This window comes from Pectinophora gossypiella, chromosome 6, assembly GCF_024362695.1.
Source record: "Pectinophora gossypiella chromosome 6, ilPecGoss1.1, whole genome shotgun sequence".
Lineage (NCBI taxonomy): Eukaryota > Metazoa > Arthropoda > Insecta > Lepidoptera > Gelechiidae > Pectinophora > Pectinophora gossypiella.
In genome coordinates this window covers 13102599-13123519 of record NC_065409.1, presented here as the reverse complement: position 1 = coordinate 13123519, position 20921 = coordinate 13102599, and the positions used below count along the sequence as shown (strand labels likewise).

The 20921-nt window shown below is 38.0% G+C and overlaps 3 protein-coding genes across 12 annotated transcripts in view; 1 reads left to right on the top strand and 2 right to left on the bottom strand.

Moving 5' to 3' along the window:
• LOC126367828 (syntaxin-1A) overlaps positions 1–14064 on the bottom strand; it is a 72367-nt gene extending 58303 nt beyond the window's left edge. For all 9 annotated transcript variants that reach the window (XR_007566515.1, XR_007566516.1, XM_050011588.1 and 6 more), the window contains exon 1: positions 13858–14064. Coding sequence is in view for 7 of the 9 variants with exons in the window: in XM_050011588.1 (XP_049867545.1) it covers positions 13858–13890 (33 nt within the window). In the remaining 2 variants the exon portion in view is untranslated. The remainder of the gene's footprint in view (positions 1–13857) is intronic.
• Positions 14065–15133: 1069 nt separating this feature from the next.
• LOC126367851 (GTP-binding nuclear protein Ran) lies at positions 15134–17137 on the top strand. 2 transcript variants are annotated; one of them, XM_050011623.1, is made up of 3 exons: positions 15134–15282; positions 15645–16098; positions 16214–17137. In XM_050011623.1, the coding sequence occupies exons 2-3, from the start codon at positions 15673–15675 to the stop codon at positions 16427–16429; spliced, it is 642 nt and encodes a 213-aa protein (XP_049867580.1). In that variant the 5' UTR covers positions 15134–15282; positions 15645–15672; the 3' UTR covers positions 16430–17137. The 2 variants fall into 2 exon arrangements, with proteins under 2 accessions (XP_049867580.1, XP_049867582.1); XM_050011625.1 differs by lacking the exon at positions 15134–15282 and adding an exon at positions 15445–15554.
• Positions 17138–18035: 898 nt separating this feature from the next.
• Positions 18036–20913, bottom strand: LOC126367800 (elongation factor Tu). Its single transcript, XM_050011549.1, has 7 exons — positions 20704–20913; positions 20110–20310; positions 19852–20018; positions 19468–19711; positions 19193–19384; positions 18739–19105; positions 18036–18311 (listed from the first exon to the last, which is right to left on the bottom strand). The coding sequence occupies exons 1-7, from the start codon at positions 20741–20743 to the stop codon at positions 18128–18130; spliced, it is 1395 nt and encodes a 464-aa protein (XP_049867506.1). The 5' UTR covers positions 20744–20913; the 3' UTR covers positions 18036–18127.
• Between the last annotated feature and the right edge of the window lie 8 nt (positions 20914–20921).

Genomic DNA, 20921 nt, shown 5'->3' with positions numbered 1-20921 from the left:
ATGACGATATAAACAGAAACACAGCAATTGTACCCACTTGAAACCGTTCAGCAATTTCACCGAACCAATTTAGAGGGAATTTAAATTTTTAATGAGTTAGCATACGGATTTCACCTGTACCTTTTAATTTTGTGAAAATTGTAATTAAACATGCGGCGACTCGGCGAGCTGCGAGGGCGGCAGCCACCCAGAACCGGATTAAGAGGGAACATACGTTTCAATTAAGCAACAGCGATTTCACTCAATCCGTATGTGCGTGCTGGCTCGTCCTATTTTAACAATACTGCATCGAGTTCTCGATTTAGCCTGTTTTAGGTTGTTGTTGCTACGAGAGGCACGTTCGGTTTTTACTATCGGCCCACCAATGGCATAGCACGGCGAAGGCTCGTCGATCACGTCACGTCACACGACGCGTTACGCAATCAACGGCCTTCACCTTCGCAAACTGCTCCCTGCTAGACAGACCCTTAAAGAGATCCTATTACCTATATACACAAAACTTCTACATAACGTTTTTTATGTAACGCCATAACTGTCTTTGCAATATACCAAAGAATATATCTTTTACATTAATACAAACAAATATAATGTAGACCGGATCGGAAATATTACGGAGGCGTGACAAAGCAACCAGCTGTAAACGCGCGAAAGAGAAAAGCGGAATCGATATCACAACACGGCCTTCGGCAGATTGCAGCTATTTTTTAGAAGCATGCAATGTCGAGGTTGGTATTTTCAATCTGCTTTGTCTGCGATTCACAGATAAGAAGCGGGTCTATTCAGTTTTTGTTCAAAAAACAACAAGCGGCGTCCATAATAAGTACGGGGTTTAGTTCGGAACAGTGGAGCCGTTCGGGTCATTAAATGGAGGAAACTTTGTCGAAACAAGATAAAAACAATGCTTGATGTTGAAGTGGAAGCGTCAAGGGGATTACGTGGATCTGGGTCGCTGTTGTGCAGGCGCGGCCCTAAATCTCGGCACATAATTACAGCGACGCGTGGTGACCCATCTAGATCGCTCGTCGCCACTAGCCAACTTTTGACCCGCCCTATTTGCGGCTCTCCACAATCCCGCCGACGCAATTAATTTAAGAATTTATACCATCAGCGTTTGACTTTGAAAAACGATCCAGTTGGCTTCCTTTTTCGGGTTAAACTGTTATAATTCTGCTGGTAATGTTTGAAAATTATGCTGACCGTTCTCGCTTAACTAACCTGGAAGCAACATTAAGCAAAATAAACGAAGTTAGTGCAAATAGTCTCAAAGGAGAATAGTGAACGGATATGCAAAGTAATCAGCAATCTTATCACTCATAAACACAATACAATGACTATATCAGGTATGACGTCAAACCTATACAATATGTGGACGACACGTATGAAGAACACTATGTAGAGACTTATGAAAATGTAAATATAACTTCTTAGTAATATTACTTTTCATAGTCTGAATTTCCGACTCCCAATACCGACCGGAAGAATCCGAACGGTTTTTGTTATATCGACTGAAGGGAACTCTTTCCATGCCTTAATAATGGATTTGTAATGGGAAAAGGATATGGGAAAGGATAAGGGCTATTGTTGGTAGAAACAACACGTCTGACTTTAACGTCCCTTTTCATTCGAATAGTCGACAAAATCGGATGACTCGGGGACTCAATAAAACACACGACGTAGACATATTTTAAGAATGATTCTGACCAAGTTAATTTATCTTATACCCTTTCAGAGCGGTTTACTAGAAGACATATATTTATAGCCACATGAGAGTAAAAGCGCCGAGCATCCACATCGTAAAGGTTACGGCGAGAATAGATGATTTGACCGAAAACATCAAGTTAATACGACGCGAATATTTCTAGAAAATTCGCTTGATGAAATGTCATCCAATAACACTGAGTTTCAAAGAGGTTTTCTTATAGGCCACTAAAAGGATCTTAAAATAAGGATGAGGTTGTGACAAAATTTACGAGATCGCGCGCAAAAACAAGACCCCGAGGGCAAGCCATCGATTAATCTAAAAGTATAACATTTACAAAAGGACTCGCAAAGTTACTTCGCAACGCGCAAGTAATAACTCAGATTTGAAGCATGGCCGCGATTTATTGAATAGCGCAACTTGTCCCATTATCGGTTCTATTCTTTCGCCGGCTGATGGTATTTTAATAGGAAGGCTTTATTGGAACGTAGGCACGTGTTCAGAATGTCGTGTAAGTAACGAATGGTATTCATTCTGAAGCGTCATCAATAACAGGCTCGTTATGTTAACAACATTGATAACTTTCAGTATTGTACCTAAATATCTTTATCGTATCTACTCATGAGCCAATTAAGTTCGTTTAGCCATTTAGTGGTCGTATGATTGATGTTAAAGAGGTGACACCATTAGGTGTAAGACTATCGAGACACCTCGGGAGCTTGATAGGCCAGGTCATTCGATTTAGGTGTGATACAACCAGGTGGATTTTTTTCAAGCAGGATATCTGTACCTATACGTTTAGTTACTTATTATCTCGTATCTAAACGCACTCATCATACGCTCATCTTGAAGTCAACTTCTTGATGTCCTTCCAATATCATGGACTCCTCATAAGGCCTATGCACCCCTATCACGGACATACATAACATTTACCATGAAAATGAAAAACTGAAGCGACATTTTTTGGTTATTTTATGTAGTTTCGCCAATCAAACAGGCAACGGCAACAAAGCCGGGATTTATGCCCGTTGTGAGCACAGGGCAGTCGTAAACCATTGAGGGTTACCACAAGGACCGTAATACTGTTTGCCTTGGAATAGCTCTCAACAATGTCCGCCAACGTAACCTATGTCGAACAAAGGCTAATTCTTAATATTGTTGTTTGCTTTTGTGTCAATCGGTTGAGAGACATTTTACACTATATCCATTTCATCATAAAAAGCTTTTTATAGGTATGTTAAAATGGGTATAAAAGAAATGTACATAAAGTAAATATAGTTTAAAAAAAGAAAAGAAGATAAACATTGCAAATCTTTAGAAAATAAGTCATTTGTCTTCGACATGACAAAAAACCCTACAACAAGGCAAATAACCTACAATGTAAACAACAAATTGATCACGGCGAAATTAGTTTCTCTAACCTACCTTACGATCACTAAATGCGTTGCGGTCAGTTATTCGCAGGCTAACGAAATATTCAGACGGCGGCGGGGATTTCTCTAGTGGCCACCTAATTCGGTGTAGTAGTGGCGTGAAGGCCGTGCAAGTGGGTCAGCGTGCCGACCGAGGACAGGCCCGGACTCCGGCGCCGGCGACACGCGCTTATTTACGACCCCCGAACCACGCCGCGGGGATTATACCCCTCTATCCCCGCGTAACACAACGGTAGTAATACCTACAAAATACCACCTCGCACTCGCAAAATCAAACTTTTGTTCCAAATTTCCGGATTTTTACATTTAATTCCGTTGAGAATTCCAAAAAGCAAACACACAACTAAATAAATCACTAGCCAAGAATATTTGCATTACAAAAACTCCAGTCGGAATCCAACCGAACTAAAATGAGCAGCCTACTTAGATAACCCTCATTCAGAGGGAAAACGTGGGGAAAACCGTCTGTGACCGGTCACTGATTCACGCGCTGATTCACCCGAACTGTTGAATCTAAAGAAAACGACATTGCGGCTACGTTTTCCTCTAACAAACTTAAACGGAAACGAATAATTCGTTGCGAGTCACAAGAGTTTTATGAAAGAATAAAGGGGTGAAGCAATAAACAAGCTAAACGCAACGGGGGACTTGGGAGATATCCATTAAAGATACAGCATTGTTATTCCAGAAGCAGTCTTGCAATAAAAAGTTCGCTGACGACGGGACGGGGACCAATAAAAAGCTGAGCTGAGAAGCAAGCAAGCATGTGGGTGATGACAATGGGCAGAAACGGCGCGGCGGGAGTCGTGCGGCGTGTGGCTTGCATTGACGGGCCTCCGGCGGCGGAGTCGTAGGCCGGGCGGAGCGCTGCGGCAGACGTTACGTAACGCCACCCCGCGCCCGCCACCACCGCCGACGCCTTCAAACTTCCCAGACCGCCCGCCACCTCAGCAGCCAGTCGACACTCGCCACATGTATTATTGCATCCATTTCTTATACATCTCTCAAGAATACAATCTAATAGGCAAAATCAATATTCCAACTGCCTAATCTACAAACCACATCCATGAATTCGTGTTTAACTGCGGGCCCAAATAGAGAAATCTAGGATGCCAAGTGATGGATATGGCGTCCAATCTAAAGAATTGGGGTCGTTTTATCACCTGCGACATATGACGCGGACAGGAAAGGACCGACCCGTCAGGCAAAGCTTGACCCTAATAACGGATAACCTTTTGGGGATAAATAATGCTGAATCACCAACAATATCAGCGGACACCCGTCATTTGTTTCAGAAACATCATTCAAATGACGCTGAAGAAGCCTTTTGATGCATTCTATCGATAATTCTGTAATTTTATCGTAATTTTATTTTGATTACAGAAAACGTAACTGATGGAATGTAATGTGATCGAACAATATACTGACAGGGAGAAAACAAGCAGACTCAATTCAGAAACACAAAGGAAAATTCATATTATTTTCCTGTATCGTACGAGTAGCAGTATCTTATACGAAATCTTATACCAAAGTCGCGGCAAAAGGGAAGCGGCGTACTCGGTAATAACTGAGTTTGCAAAGTAATGACGTCACAACACAGAAGATCCATATACAGGATGACATTACCCTGTGTTACGATCTCACGGCCGTGTCCCAATGCGGAACACCCTTGTTTACACTAAATTACGGAGCGTTATCACAATGAATATCGCGAATTCGCGATGTGTACAATTCAGTCGTTTATTAGTTTCGCTAATGGACTGTATAGCGTTAACAAAGGGGAATTGATAGTAGATTAAACTGTGATATGGGATAATAATTGTATAAATCGACCTTCATTGGAGGGGTATTACATATACAGGTCAAGGATATTGCTTATAAAACAAGGATATAGAGAATTTGGCACTGACCAAAAGTGTGCTCTTAAAAGTTATCTCTGGTCATATAAATTTTACTTTTCCTAAAAGTTTTCATAACGATTAAGACTTTTCACGAAGTATATTTAAGTTTACATTTCACTGCAGTTCATCATAACTACACACCGGACTGCAAAACTAAGTATCACACTTTAAAATTATAATAACTTTTTCAGTACACAACTTTCGAAATAAAAAGCACTCGATAAAGAGTATAGTTTTGTATATATATAAATTATAAAAAAAATCTGATTAAATTAGTTATAAAACGTTTATTATTTTATATCTCTAACTTGTATAGTTTAGAAAAAAAAGTACTTAGTTTTACAGGCCAGTGTATTTTAGGACGCTAATACCAAGTTTCCAAATGCTCTTCTTGCGTATGTGCCTATTCAAACAACAAAGATTACGAATGAGATTTTATATTACAAAGGTTAGAACGAAATGTAAGACTTTTTCGTAAGCTTCACTCAATGGTACAAGAAAAAGCGGCACCTGCATCCGCATATGAAAAAAGTTTTTCCAACTCCACCCGCAGTGAGCGATACATTTTACGTAAGCTACGGTTTTGCCAGCCAGTTTATCTCTCTATTTTTCCCATCTAGTTAAATATTTTTTTAGAATAAAAAGCACGTTTAATCTATTCTAAAAATCGGTTTAGAAAAAAAAAAATACTGTGACTGGTTGCATAAACATAAAAAACGCGGGTGTTTCCCGTTCGTCCGGCTAGTCGACCAATTAATCGGCCCAAAAGGATTTCATTTTCCCTTTTAAACGACGGCTGTTACTTATTGCTATTGGTATGGTGAACAAGAAAAAAGTCTAATTGGATGGATCCACCGATCGAACGATTGGGCGAACGGGAAATACCTCCTTTGTATTTTTATGAAATCAGTCACAGTATTTTTTATTCACCACATCGATTCGATCGATTGATCGGACGAGCAATCGGACAAATGGGAAAATCCCTGAAAGCAACACGTTTATGAAATCAGTTACAGGCATAAACTTTTCTCTAGAATTGTACAGTAACATTTTTGGATAGGTTTAGGAAGTCACCTGATTGCTTCTCCAACAAGGAGCGCCGCCCGCGCAGGTTCGTTCCCCGATTTCGGGTAGTCAGAGATACATTAATTGCATAATGGACTAAGCGCCCACGTCTCACTAAGGTTTCTGTTAGATAAAATGTCCGTGAGCCGTATCGTCTTCGTGTATAATAATGACCAAATGTGTTAGTGAAAATTTCTCTTAAGATAAACTCATTGGTACAAGTCCGATATCGGCCCGAAAGCTCAGTGAGGCGTGGGTGCTTACTCCATTATGCAATGAATGCATCTCTGACCACCCGAATTAGGAATACAGTTGTCTTCTTATGTTATGTTATTAAAAAACTATCTAGAGCAATGGTGGAAAGCTAAGAGCCTTAACAAAAAACTTGTAGTATCGGAACTGGTAAAAGCCTAGTAGTAAGTGGTAAAGGAACAAAGTTCAGCGTCTTCCACTCAGAAGGAAACCACTTTGAAACTTCCAGACACATTGTAAGCACGTGAAGATTACTCCATTTAATCCAACGGGGAAAATAGCACTTGGCACTGCCAGAGGTTTTAACAAGATTTGTTGCAAACCTGTCCTTTCCTCAACTTTACAAACTTTTTTCTTTTTTATAACTTTTGTCACACCCTCCTTACAAAAACCTTGTTTTTACCGTGTGTCGCCTAACGCATAAGTGCGAGGGAGACACAGTTTGGGCGCTCTCTCCCTTATTCCTCAGCGACTTACGGATATTTAAGACTAAAGTGAGACTCAGAGTTCAACGCCCGATACGAGTCTGCGCGGGTTCGCTCCCACTCATATAAATTTTACTTTTCCTATAAGTTTTTATGACGATTTATGTAGCTATTACGCTAATAAGTTTTATAATTAGCAGAGATTTTTACGGTCTTTGTTGTCGGCAGTTTCAATTTGTACAAAAAGCTATATTCTCAAACATTATAACGCGTCATAGTAAGCTACCAATTATCTGTTTTAGCTGAAGAAACAATACAATGGTGATTGAATTATAAATTCCAACATTGATCGTGTTGTACTCATAATAAAATGAAACTTTTTTGATATGTGGTGCTGTTTGATACGTAATATCTTTACGGCTGGCGACCGTCACATGCCGTTTATTTATCGCTATAATCGGAACGCTTATCACGTTATCGCAGCAAAACTGATGCTGTGACTCGAAAGATAAGCCTCTCTCACAAAGTAAACATTGTATTAGATCTCGTTTACATTCCGTATTCGGTATTTCAGTCAACGTAAATTTAATATGTTCACCGGTACCTATACTGAAAACCTTCCACGAGTCTTACATACACATTGAAATAAATTTATCCTTCAATAAAGTATTTTTATTTTCCCAACGATTCTTTCGTTACTACATTTTGTATACCGTTCTCAAAGCTTCGAAGAGGCAATATTGATAAACGTATTTTAGTAATATATTTAAGGAACCGTGTCATGAATATTTTTAGAAGAACGGGAGTAAACAGTTGGTAAATATCACCTTGTTTTCCGTACAAATTGAAACAAAGAGGGGGAGCGAACAGTTAATCGAATGAACGTCGTAAACTATTTGTGGGAGCAAAAATAAATGAACAAGATATAAGTATGTTTTGTTTACGCTATAACCGTTCGAAATATTAAAACAGGCTCAATTACTAGGTCAGATAATTTGAACGAAAGTAAATACGAGATTACCCTTTGCCTACGGCAACGATGTAATTTGCCGGGTGCCTTTCATTTGTCATGTTTTTTCACACAAAAAAAGTATCAAGGGCGAGCCCTCCAGTTTAGCCAAATTGTTCCGGGCGGGAAATCCGAGTCACGCCGCCCCGAACCCCGCGCCACGGTTTATCGTTTTGATTTCGTACAACGAACAAACACACGGCCAATGTGAGGAGAAAGGACGTTCAATTATCTTGTTTGTCGTAAACCCAGGCAATAATGTTCATGAAAGCGAACTGTTATATGCGTTATGAGAATAAAAGCCCACTGTGGCAGATAGTAACAGACCTTATCGGCAATTTTATAGGAATTTCGTTAGTTTGTAGCAGAAAACTGATTAACAATGTTTAAAATTCCATCTGTAGCTGCTACAAATGGAACTACTTATTTATTAAAGCTACAAAAACAAGTTCCCCAAATGGAACTAGTTGGAAAGCTACGTAACGTTGCATAAATTTCGAGTGGAATACCTATTACGGTCGTGTATACCACTTCCGATGCAGCGTGCAATCTGAGCGTGGTGGCTCGCTAAAATTAAGTTACACACGCGACTGGGAGACTACAACGACACAAATAGCCATCAAACATATTTTTCCCCCTGTCACTCCACATCGATCAATACAAACGATATCAGACTTTTTGACTCTTGCAAATCATATTCGGAAACCGACGAGCGGTACAGCCGAGTATCAATAAATTCTGATAGGATAATTTGGCATAGAGAACGTCCCGTCGACCCTGTCTGATGTAGGCTTTATTTGGCAAGTTTCCAGCAAACACTAACACAGATAATTTCCATGTTAAACTTTACCATTTCTGAAATACTTGCAACTGATTTGAGTGAACGCGAGCCACTAGTTATAGTTGTACTTCGAATGCACGACAGAAACTTCGCTGCAAGGAAATTGAATATAACTGATCTAGCTCCGAGGACGGGCCCTGAATAGAACGCTCTCGGCGGGCATCCATTTTTATTCGACGTTTCATAAATTTTAAAATTTCCGTCTTCATGTTGCTCGCCTTATCCTGCTACTGACTACGGGCAAAACGAAGCACTTACTCCGCATTTAAAGTAGGTGTCATAATGTAATCTGGTTTTACACGAAGAAACAACCGTAGCAAAGACCTTGCGAAAGTAATTACTTCACGACCGAACATTTTTACGGCACTCTCAGCCTTTCGAGTGCGAAATCTTGTAAGGATAATGTTGGCTTATTAAGTCATTGTTAAAACGTGGTGTTTTGAGTTGGACAGCGTGTGAGACAGGTCTAAATATAGCGATGACGCATACTGTGACTGTGACGCAGCTGTGATCTGATGTACGGTGTACCAATGACGCGAGCCTGGCAACAGCCTTCCGCAAGTTTGCTGCCAGGAAATGCACTCTAGTAAACAAACCGTGGACGAGATAGTAAACATAGATACCGCCTCCTCGCACCTCATGCGCCATGAATATTTAAACCAAATGCATATTTAAACTTATCCAAAACTTTATCGAACGTGTTCTAAATAAAGGTGATTCTAAATAGATTCTAGACAATTAGATGACAAGTGAATGCAATTGCTAAATTGACAACAAAAGGCAGATATCAGACGACCTTCATAGCTTTCCGTTCGGCAAAAACCGTTTATTGTTCTCTAAAGGAAGTAAGTGATTACCAATAAAGTGGATAAACCTAAACCGAGTTTGTATGAAGTAAATTTGGTTTTAGAAAACTTGGCGGAACAGTTATCGATTGACAACATGGATACGACAAGATTATATACATATTCAAACATTACAGGTAAATTTTCAATAAAAAATATCAAAAACGAAACAACTCCGCGTAGTTCTCATCTGAGACGGAGCGTCTCATCTAACAAATTCGAAGTATTTTTGAGTTCAATAGAAAATGCTATCGGGAACTATTTCAGGTAGGTAGTAAATTACTTCGGTACGAGTTCTCTATTCAAGACGAAGCTTTCGCCTCGCAGTGAGTTCCGATACAATGTGTAGAAAGAAATTGTTACTGAACTTTTTAACTTGCAAATTCTTCGGCTTGTGGAATTCTGTGGCAATCAAACTCCGTCCCAAGTTCCTCGGAGATAAAACTTTTGCCGTAAAAATGTAGGTAAATAACTTAGGAACAAGTGGAAGGGGAACGAAACGAGGTAATTGTGTTTGTAAGTACCTGCTGGCTCCTTAATCCACACCCTGCGCCTTATTATATTTATTCGGGGAAAAAGCCTGAAATTAACTAGGTAAATATGTGGAGCAGATACAGCCAGACTCGTTCAAAGGACAGGGACTAATGGCCGAGACCCGCAAAGGGTTGTAGGTAGAGCCACAAGAACTTAGTAGGTAGGCGGTCGTAGTCACCCCTGTAATTTAAGCGCATATGTATTCAGAGGAAGTACAGGAAACGTTTTTTACATGACGTAAACAACTACATCAAATGAAAGGGTCCTTTAACTCTTTTACCATTTTTTTTACTTGTAAGGAACGTGTAGCTAGATTAAAAACACAATTGTCTTCTTTTCTGAATTGTGGTGCATTTTCGGAAATTGGTTCTTATTCTACGGAAAGAATATATTGTGTCAAACAATCGAGAATTGGGAACTTTAAAGCTACTCGAACCAATTGGTTACACTTCGCCAGGCGGGTAACACAAGATGAGGCGTAAACAGCCGGTAGACCTGCCAGTTGGTCTAATGACCTCGTTAAAACGGCAGATCGAACATTGATCTATATGATGGATGCGGCACCACGAATGCAGGACCACGAATAATGCCAAGAAAAAAGGACCTCAGATTTTGAAGTGCATATAATGCAATTTTCTGTCGTCTTCATACGTATAATATCATCAAATCATGGATATTAAATATATCCATAACATAAACAGCGTATATACGTCCCACTGCTGGGGCACAGACCTCTCAATCAACCGGAGCGGGTATAGAGCATACTCCACCACGCTGTTCCCCTGCGGGTTGATGGAGGTATTTTTACGGCTTAAAGCCGGGACCAGCGGCTTAACGTGCTCTCTAAAGTACGGAATATTATGTATGGATATTGTAAGGTAAAACCACATGAAATTAAAAGATCTCCAAAAAATGCAATTGCTGTGAATATACTGCTGTGCCAATTACTTAATTATTGACATACATACAAGGTAAAAACAACGTGTAGTAGAAATTCCGTGCCTAATTATTTACCTACAGGCTAAACATGTGGAATATGAGTATAGTTCAGATCGATGTGAGGTAACGTATGGGAACTTCCGAGTTCCTATAAACTACTGTTATCCTATTGGAGGCCTTCAGGCGGCCATGATATTCTTACAGGATTCGTTTGCGTCTGGCTCAGCAGCTACCACATACAGCAGTCGACATTGCTCTGCGAAAAGGGTACCAGCAATGAGCGTCTCCGAGTCATGTCTATAGATATCTCAGTTAAGCCTGGTACACCCTGAGCAGAAAATATCCCACGCAGTTTGGCGAATTCCTTAGTTTAAATTACAAATTAAAAAAAAAACGCTTCCTCTGACTGATAAAATATTAACAGGCTATATACGTCCCACTGCTGGGCACAGGCCTCCCCTCATTCAACCGGAGGGGGTATGGAGCTCCATGCATACTCAACCACGCTGCTCCACTGCGGGTTGGTAGAGGTGTTTTTACGGCTAATAGCCGGGACCAACGGCTTAACGTGCCCTCCGAAGCACTGTATCATCTTACTTTTTCAGACAATCAGGTGATTCAAGCCTGAAAAGTCCTTACCAAACAAAGGACAATCTCACAAAGTGATTTCGACAATCTCCCCATCGGGAATCGGACCCGGACCTCCAGATCGTGAGCTTAACGCTCTAACCATTAGACCACGAAAGTTGCTTCTCTGACTGATTAGAAAAAAAAATCTACTAGTAGTGGGTCCTATTTAGACCGTGTATCCAAGGTACTGAGGAGGATTGTAAAACGAGGATTGATGATACGTGAAAACAAGTGATATGACGGTTGTGAGTCAACTCAACGAGCGAAGGCCGCCCGCCGGATGCCACCAGCGCTGATAAGGTGCACAAAACACCCGCTCGGAAAGGCGCAGCCGAAACACTATGTCTTTTTAATGTAGTCTAACAGACTTGCACTATGAAAACTTAGGTTCAACCGGAGTTATTCCTACATGTATAGCTGCCTAGTCTGGATAAACTCAAAATCACAAGTTTCCTACAAGTCATATCCCCTTCCCCTTATTATGACTTATGAGGGTTGGACAAGAAGCGATGGGAACAGTATCGTAAAAAAATCTGATAGACAAGAACAGAATTTGAGATAGAATGTCTAGTTAGAAATTAATTCACGCTATAACTGTTATTCTAATAGACACTTATCTTAATACCTGTCAGAAAATTTTAATTATCCAAGTCAACTAACTTTATTAATACAAATTTAAGACAGTTGATAATTTTTGGATTAGATTTCACAGTATGCTAGCTGATTCTATGTTACAGTCCTAGACAAACAGAGTCCTCAAATATTATAAAGCATCAATTTACCATACACCTCATAAATCAGAAGTAAATACAGTCTCTTTTTATTTATCATACCCAATAATGACCACCCAGACTTCAGTAGCTTCGGTTTTACTTCGGATTTTATACTATAAAGGCCCCGATTCCTACAGATGCATTCTTATCTTATTTTAAGTTATATCTGTAATTTTTTTATCTGTCGAAAGGAAAGTAATTTAAAACAAAATTATATGATGTGTACCAGAAGCAGCACTAATAACAAAGATACATAGCAAAAAACATATCATTTACCAGATTTGTGTATTAAATACTTTTATCTCTACTTCTTAATGATTAAGCAATACTTTTACTACAATAATCATTACAATTTTGAGTAATACTTCAGATATTACAACTCTTTATCAGTGGGTAATAAACAAATTCCATAAAGCTATATGGAAATAAAACAATACATTACAAAATACTTCATTGCACATACTATTTAAATAAATGATTTCACTTTTGTTATGATAAAAATACATATTACTTGTTCATTGCCAACTAATGAAATAATAAGAATTAATAACATTTAAATTGAAATGTGATGATTTTACCCACTGTGTTACATTGCTTCCATGATTTTACATTGGATTATACCTCCTGTTATTATCAACAACTATGGGGATTGGCATGCCCAGTAGTGGAACATATTATATAGGTTTCCACGACAGACATTAGTCTCGAATTGCTTCCATAATATGATTTCTGAGATCACTGGCAAGTTAGTCATCACCATGACAAAGATTAATCATTACCGGTAATGATTTCAACTTAAACATACAGGCAGATTTAGCTAATAGATAACACAAATTTTAAATACATTTTAAGGTGTGTTCCAAAGTAGGTACACATTCTAGACTGAACTGAGTTTAGCAAAGTAATATTCTACCATTTTTAAATTCACAAATTATCATTATCACATCCTTGAACTTACAATAACAATAGTAATTGCAATAAAAATGATTACCCACTATTCCATTAATGCAATATACTACAACTATTTTGAAATATTGATAGAAATTGCACTCAGACCAAAATGTTATAGAATTCAGAATCCTTTTTATGCATAAATGTAACAAGGTAGCCACTATAAGGGGCCTATTTTTAATTAGCAAGGTGTACGTCTTTCAATAGCTAAGTGAGGTTAGCCAAGTGTGAAGCCTACCTCGCAAGGCTGTTAGCGAGGGAAATAACGCGACCACCACGAACCAGGTACATATTTTGGGTAAGGCGCGCAACGCAACAGTCCCGCTTCAATGACAGCTATCATTCAGTGTCAAGTCAGGGGTGGGGCGACAGGAACTTACATTCTTATTAGAAATACCCCAATTCCACTTCCTAACCCGGATTTCTACTCAACAGGAGAAAACTGCCCTACAGATCCTTCAAATACTGCATGCCAAGCACAAATTTAGTGCTATTCCTTTGTGAATTCGAGGTCATCAATGAGACCTTTGGTTAGGAGTGCTGAGAATCGAAAAACTTACCGCTTGCAGCGCCGCTAACCTGTCCTTCGTCATCCTTTACAGAATATCACACACCAAATAAACGTTTTATCTTGTTACACAATCCCATTCACAGATATTTTTCTAACAAACGTCACTAAACTAAAGGACACGAACACTACGTTCACTCAAAAAATCGATACACACGAAACGAACGAAACTTCATCCGTCTCGCCCGTTCGCACTTGTGACAAGTAATAGTGCTAACCACAATCTAAATAACAATTAATCAGATATCACCAGTACCCAGTAATAGTTCTTTTGTGATATGAATAATAATAATAATAAAAAAGTAATAACACATTTAGATTATGGATTCACGCGATTTATAATAAGGTTATTATTCTTTTTTTTAACAGGTAAATTGTAAACTAATTTAATTAGAAAATGAAACTTCCACATGTTATAATGGAGATACAACTTTATTTCAGGAACTTGTTTAACTAGACGCGTAATTTTTTGACAAAGTTTAACGGACGTTATATTTAGTTTTTCACAAAATTTCAAAAACACTGTCGGCCAATTTTGAAAATTACAGTAGACCACACCTACCAGCCAAATACAGCTTACAAAATAAAGAAAGATTTCTTTCAAAAAGGTATAAAACACATAGCTACACGCCGATTCACGCCTTTATCCCCGAACGGCTAGGCAGAGGTGTATAGCATAACAAAAAGAACAGGACCACAATAGCCTTTAAAATTTAAATTTCGCGTAGCCTTAACTTGATGACAATAGGGCCCATTTTTTATTTAATTTTTGTGTTAAATTCGCATGGAAAAATTTGTTCAATAGAGGTTTATTATTATATCTAAATAATTGAATATCCATCATGATAATAAATACCTAAACAACTATTTTGTCTTTCTTTAATTATAAGACAAGAAGGAAAAGTAGCAATTAAATGAAAGCATTATTAACTATTTATTTTTACGATTTATGAACAACGCTTAGCGGAAAAAAACAATCTACAGATACCTACGATGTGATTATTTCTCCGATATTATATATCTTTAACAGCTACTTCACCTCTCTATTTGTACTATTTTTATAAAATATAGATGGCGCTACATGTCTGAAAAATCTGTGACGTCAGAAGCTCTGTCGGTAAAATTAAAGGAAGTTATAAAATCATATACAGATGTATTAAATTTTTGTATCGTTACATTTGATTTTATTTGATTTGTTGTATTGAAGTAATTTTATATAACATTTTAAAATTAAGTTTATATATGTTTTTTACAAAACTGTCAAGTTTTTAAAAATTAGAGGGAAAGTGCATGTGTATCGCAGTCTTTGAGCTAGTAACTGTCAAAAAAGTCTTCCGTTTTGTCAAGTGACGCCATTGTGAGCCGTAACGACTTTTGTCTGCGGAGAGTTAAATCTCAATTTTCTTAGACAATCTTGGTAAATAGTGTTTCTATTTTATGTGGTTTGGTTCTATGAGTGATATGCTTTCTATTGTATATGATATTTATCAGACGCGACTTGTAGTTAAGTTATAATTTGCACTTATGTTCGGTGTCATTGAGCTAAATTCCTGTGAGGCTTGTTGAGCGCCATTCGATGAAAACTTGAAACAAAATTCAAGTTACCTCTTTGTTGATATTCTTATAATTGTGCATTATTCTATAACTACTCGAGACATACCCTAATTTAGTGTAAAACAAACTGAGAAAGTAATTGTGAAATATCATTGTGTCAGTTGATTCGTGCGTCATTATGAAATCGTAAGTTTTTTTCTAATGGAACCTTTCGTTATTTTTCAGGTAAAGAAAACATACATAATCCATAAAAATGGCAGATGATATGCCCACATTCAAGTGCGTACTTGTCGGTGACGGCGGTACCGGCAAAACAACATTCGTCAAACGACATCTCACTGGAGAGTTCGAGAAGCGATACGTCGCTACCTTGGGAGTTGAAGTTCACCCGCTAGTATTCCACACCAACCGCGGCCCTATCAGATTTAACGTATGGGATACCGCTGGTCAAGAGAAATTCGGCGGTCTCAGAGACGGATATTATATTCAAGGACAATGTGCCATCATCATGTTTGATGTAACCTCCAGAGTAACCTATAAAAACGTTCCCAACTGGCACAGAGATTTAGTTCGTGTATGTGAAGGCATTCCTATAGTACTATGTGGAAACAAAGTTGACATCAAGGACAGAAAAGTTAAAGCAAAAACTATTGTGTTCCACCGGAAAAAGAATCTGCAGGTATGAACTGAAGTAATTTAATTAACATCAACATGACAGTCTTAGTAAACAAACTATTTTTATTTAGTAAATACAGTAATTCCATAATTCCTAAATAACTATTATTTTTTTGCAGTACTATGACATCTCAGCCAAGTCAAACTACAACTTCGAGAAGCCCTTCCTTTGGCTAGCAAGGAAGTTGATTGGAGATGGCAACTTAGAGTTTGTGGCCATGCCTGCCCTGTTGCCCCCAGAAGTCACAATGGACCCACAATGGCAGAACCAGATTGAAAAGGATCTCAAGGAGGCACAAGACACTGCCTTGCCTGAGGAAGATGAAGACTTGTAAATAAAATCTTTGTAATTTAAATTCCCAGTGCCCTCTAATGTTTGGATGAAAAAAAGGCATAATGTGTATTCACATGTGTATAGTCATATTTTAACTAAACTTCATTCCATTAGGTTCCAAGTGATCAAGAAGTACACTAATCAGATATAAAATTACCTAACATCTTCACTTGCTTTTAGTTTTATGCATATGCAAAAAGCATTTCCTGATTACATTTATAGGTATTTATTTTATATAAGATCTAAACTGTATTAGGCTCCATCTGACTGTTTCATTAGAGCTGAAACTAAAGTTTGTATTACACTAGAAATAGAGGTTAATCTCCTTATTGTCGGGAGTAGGAAGTGGGTGTTGCAAATATTTGTACCTATTGGAAGCTTTTAATGTTATTTAAGTCTTATTGAGCATGTGTTATGTATGCAATAGATTTAAACATGAGGCTCCATGTTTGCTTTACTAAGCCAGCCTTACATGATTGTTTCTTTTTCTATAATAATCTGTATTTATTGTTCATGTATTTTTGAAATAAACTGTAATAGATTTAACCACATTTTGCTATGTAATTCCAATTCTATCATCCCTCAGCAGATAATGGCTTTTGATGTCCACAGATCTAATTAACTCATGTTTTTGTTACTTTATATAAGGACTGACAATATAATTCACTTCGAAATTGTGGTGATACTTTTGAATAAAAATTGAAAGCAATTTCTTTTCTTTATTATTATTAACCTTTATAAAATTATAGTTAGGGATATAGATATACCCTATAATAACATTAATATCAATGGATATAGTGGTGCTAATTCCTGTAAATACCATCTAATTTTACTTTAAGTTATATCTGTCATTTTCTTATCCGCCGAAAAGGAAAGGGACGGGTAATCGACAAGCATGAAATTTATGGAACACACGTCAATTTTAAACACAAATCTAAACAAACCGTGTAAAAATTTTACATCCGTCAATAACCCGACACAGTTAAGTAGACAGCACGTCAAACGGATTGCATACCAGCGACGTACCTTTTGATTCGCCCGGGTTATTCATTCATTTACTCATTCTTCCTAAAATTAAGAGCTTTAAATCATCCGTCCCTTTCCTTTTCGACGGATATGAAAATGACGGATATAACTTAAAATAAAATTAGGCGGTGTCTGCTGGAATCGGGGCCAGTATACTTGTAAATAACTTGACATGCAGAGCGCCACGGTTATAAATGTTGATAAAATTGAGTAGCTAATCTCATTCACATGTTTACATTGTGGAAATCCATAGAAGGAAGATAAAATGACAAAGCAGCGCCTGCTTCGCCGTGTTTGCAGAGCTTAGATTGGATATATTAGACTTATCCAAAACTCGTCTCGCACCAGTTCTGTATGTAGTGGTTGTCTTTCATAAGCTCATGCCTGTAGCGACGTATAGTAGCTGGAACCTAAAGCAGGTCATGTATGACCTAATGCATTATGAATTTAACATGGAGTTAGGAGTAGACACAAGTGCCTCGGAAGGTATCCCAACTTGAGGTCGACACAGTAGGTAAGTCTTGCGTGCCACATGGGTACTTACGTAAATGTATTCTATACCAGAAAAATAAAATACCATGATGGTTTTTAATTTTATTAATGAATTTACATTTTTAAATGCATACCATAACATCAACTACAGTCCTAATATTAATTAATTTATAAATAAGTTTTACTTCTTCGCGGCGGCCTTTTCTCGAGCCTTCTTGCCTTCCATAAGCTTCAGCCTATCCTCTTCAGACAGATTGTTGTTGATCTTGGTGATTACTCCAGTTCCTAATGTTAAATCACCTAAACGCAATGTGAACCTTTGACCAGTCTCGCACACCATGGGCTTCATGAGTTTCAGAAGCAATCTGGAAAGAAAAATGTCAACATATTATAAAACGATTTTGAGAATGGAAACTGCTAAATGAAACAATGGTGCTAATTCCTGTAAACACCATCTAATTTTATTTTAAGTTATATCTGTCACTTTCTTATCCGCCGAAAAGGAAAGGGACGGGTAATCGACAAGCATAAAATTTATGGAACACACGTCAATTTTAAGCACAAATCTAAAACAACCGTCTAAAAATTCGCCCGGGTTATTCATTTATTTACTCATTCTTCCTAAAATTAAGAGCTGTCAATCATCCGTCCCTTTCCTTTTCGGCGGATAAGAAAATGACAGGTATAACTTAAAGTAAAATTAAGAGATGTCTGCAGGAATCGGGGCCAATAAATATATGAAATAAGCTAGACCTAACAAAACACCAAGTATAATTCAGAGTAGATACTAACTTTGCATCTTCTCCAGGCATAATCATCTCTTTGTCAGGAATGGTAACTTGTGAAGCACAATCCCATGTCATAGAGAACATTTGCAGCTGAATGAATGATGTGAAGGGCTTTGATCTGCCTCCTTCCTCTTTGCTGAGGATGTACACTGCGGCTTCAATATTGTCATGAGCCTTGACTGTTCCAGGCTTAGCCATGACCATTCCTCTCTTGATCTGCTCTCGTTTGATAGAGCGCACTAATGCTCCAAGCTGGTCTCCAGCCTGCGCCTCATCCAAAGTCTTATGGAACATTTCTACACCTGTCACTGTAGTCTTCATAACTTTGCCATGTCCAACAATTTCACATTCAGTACCCTTCTTTAGAACACCTGAAATTCAATAGAAAGACAATTCTATAATTAGTAAATTAAAATTAAAGTTTCATATTTTTACAAATCATAAAAAAATGTATTTACCTCGATGCAAGCGCCCAGTAACCACAGTACCACGTCCAGGAATGGAATGCACAGATTCCACTGGCAGGAGGAAAGGTTTATCCAGTTCACGGACTGGAGTTGGGATGAAGGCATCTACTTCTTCCAGGAGTTTGGTAATGGCATCTGAGCCAATTTCAGGGCTCTTGCCCTCCAAAGCACATAAGGCAGAGCCTGTAAAAATAAATTCATATTAGCTGGATTTTTGGTATAAACTTGTAAAATAAACGTCAAAAAGCCTAATTACTGGTTTATACCTTTAATGACAGGGATTTTGTCGCCGTCATAACCCATCTCGGTCATGAGCTCACGGATTTCCATCTCTACAAGCTCAACCATCTCCTCATCAGCTGCGTCAACTTTGTTGATGAACACAACAACATGCTGGATACCAATTTGTTTAGCAAGCAGTAAATGCTCACGAGTCTGTGGCATCACACCGTCTGTTGCCGCTACTACTAATATAGCACCATCCATCTGAGCTGTGCCAGTGATCATGTTCTGAAAAATATAAAAAGTTATTTTAATAATCCATTATTAAATAAGTATGAAAAAACATTGTTCAATTTTATTATCAAATATTATAAAAATTAATTGTGTTCTCTCCAGTCAGTCAAGCCCTAAGATTTGTTATCACTTGCCTTGATGTAGTCAGCATGCCCAGGGCAGTCTGTGTGCCCATAATGTCTCGAATCTGTCTGGTACTCAACATGAGCAACATTGATTGTGATACCACGAGCCTTCTCTTCTGGGGCATTGTCAATGTCTGAGTAGCCTTTGGACTGGGCAAGGTTGCGGTCTGATAATACTGTAACAAATAATTGAGGAGAATTAGTTTTTCAGTTTTTACCTACTACATTTAACTATAATTTTACTCTCAAGTGAGTCTACTATATTACCTTTGGTTATGGCAGCAGTTAAGGTGGTCTTCCCATGATCAACGTGTCCGATTGTGCCCACATTACAGTGAGGTTTTGTCCTTTCAAACACCTGCTTTTCAGCATAGTTCCTTCCAAGTACAATACTGAGTGGTGACAGGCCAGGCAAGTTGGTGCTGCGCAAATGAGCACTCTGGCCCTGCTTCAGAACCAGTCTGACGGCTAGAAAAATAAGATAATGTGAGCTAAAGAAGTACAAGAATATTTATGAATCAATATAGAATAATCGCATCATAACCTCAAATTTTTTAAAAGTTCCTAAATGATAAAATTACGTTCTCCCATATATTTTTACGTCTTCAGAGTTGTTCAGGTTGTATAGTACTCATGTTTACTATTTTATCATAAATAAATTATAACAATACAGCACAGCTACGGCTCTTTTACATAATACTCCGATAATCACAATGTATGTTATTGGAAGGTTATTGCATAAAAAATATGCATTTTAAGAAAGCGAAAAACTGTTGTTTCTAAGATTAAGCAAATTTAGCAGGGATATGTCATAATAATGCAAAATTCAAGTGCTAAATCGAATAAGAAATTTAGATTTACCTGGGGTAACCAAACTTTTGGCAAATGATATAGTAGCCATCGTTGTCGGCAGCCGACTCCAAATGCCTCACTATATATCAATAACTATGCTAAATACTGTTTATTTATTTGTAATAGAACAATATCACTAATATTTCCATGAAAATCAATAAAGAAATACCTATGCATAAAAAGCACGGGAGACGGAAGGTGCTTTTTTTTTGATTTGGTTTTCCCCG

Bases quoted from the DNA above. Each gene is read 5' to 3' on its own strand.
- LOC126367851 (XM_050011623.1), top strand. From the start codon at position 15,673: ATGGCAGATGATATGCCCACATTCAAGTGCGTACTTGTCGGTGACGGC. The intron at 16,099-16,213 runs GTATGAACTGAA...ATTTTTTTGCAG, and splicing joins ACCGGAAAAAGAATCTGCAG to TACTATGACATCTCAGCCAA.
- LOC126367800 (XM_050011549.1), bottom strand. From the start codon at position 20,743: ATGGCTACTATATCATTTGCCAAAAGTTTGGTTACCCCAG. The intron at 19,712-19,851 runs GCAAGTGATAAC...TATATTTTTCAG, and splicing joins GGCATGCTGACTACATCAAG to AACATGATCACTGGCACAGC. The intron at 19,385-19,467 runs GTATAAACCAGT...TTATTTTTACAG, and splicing joins CAAAATCCCTGTCATTAAAG to GCTCTGCCTTATGTGCTTTG.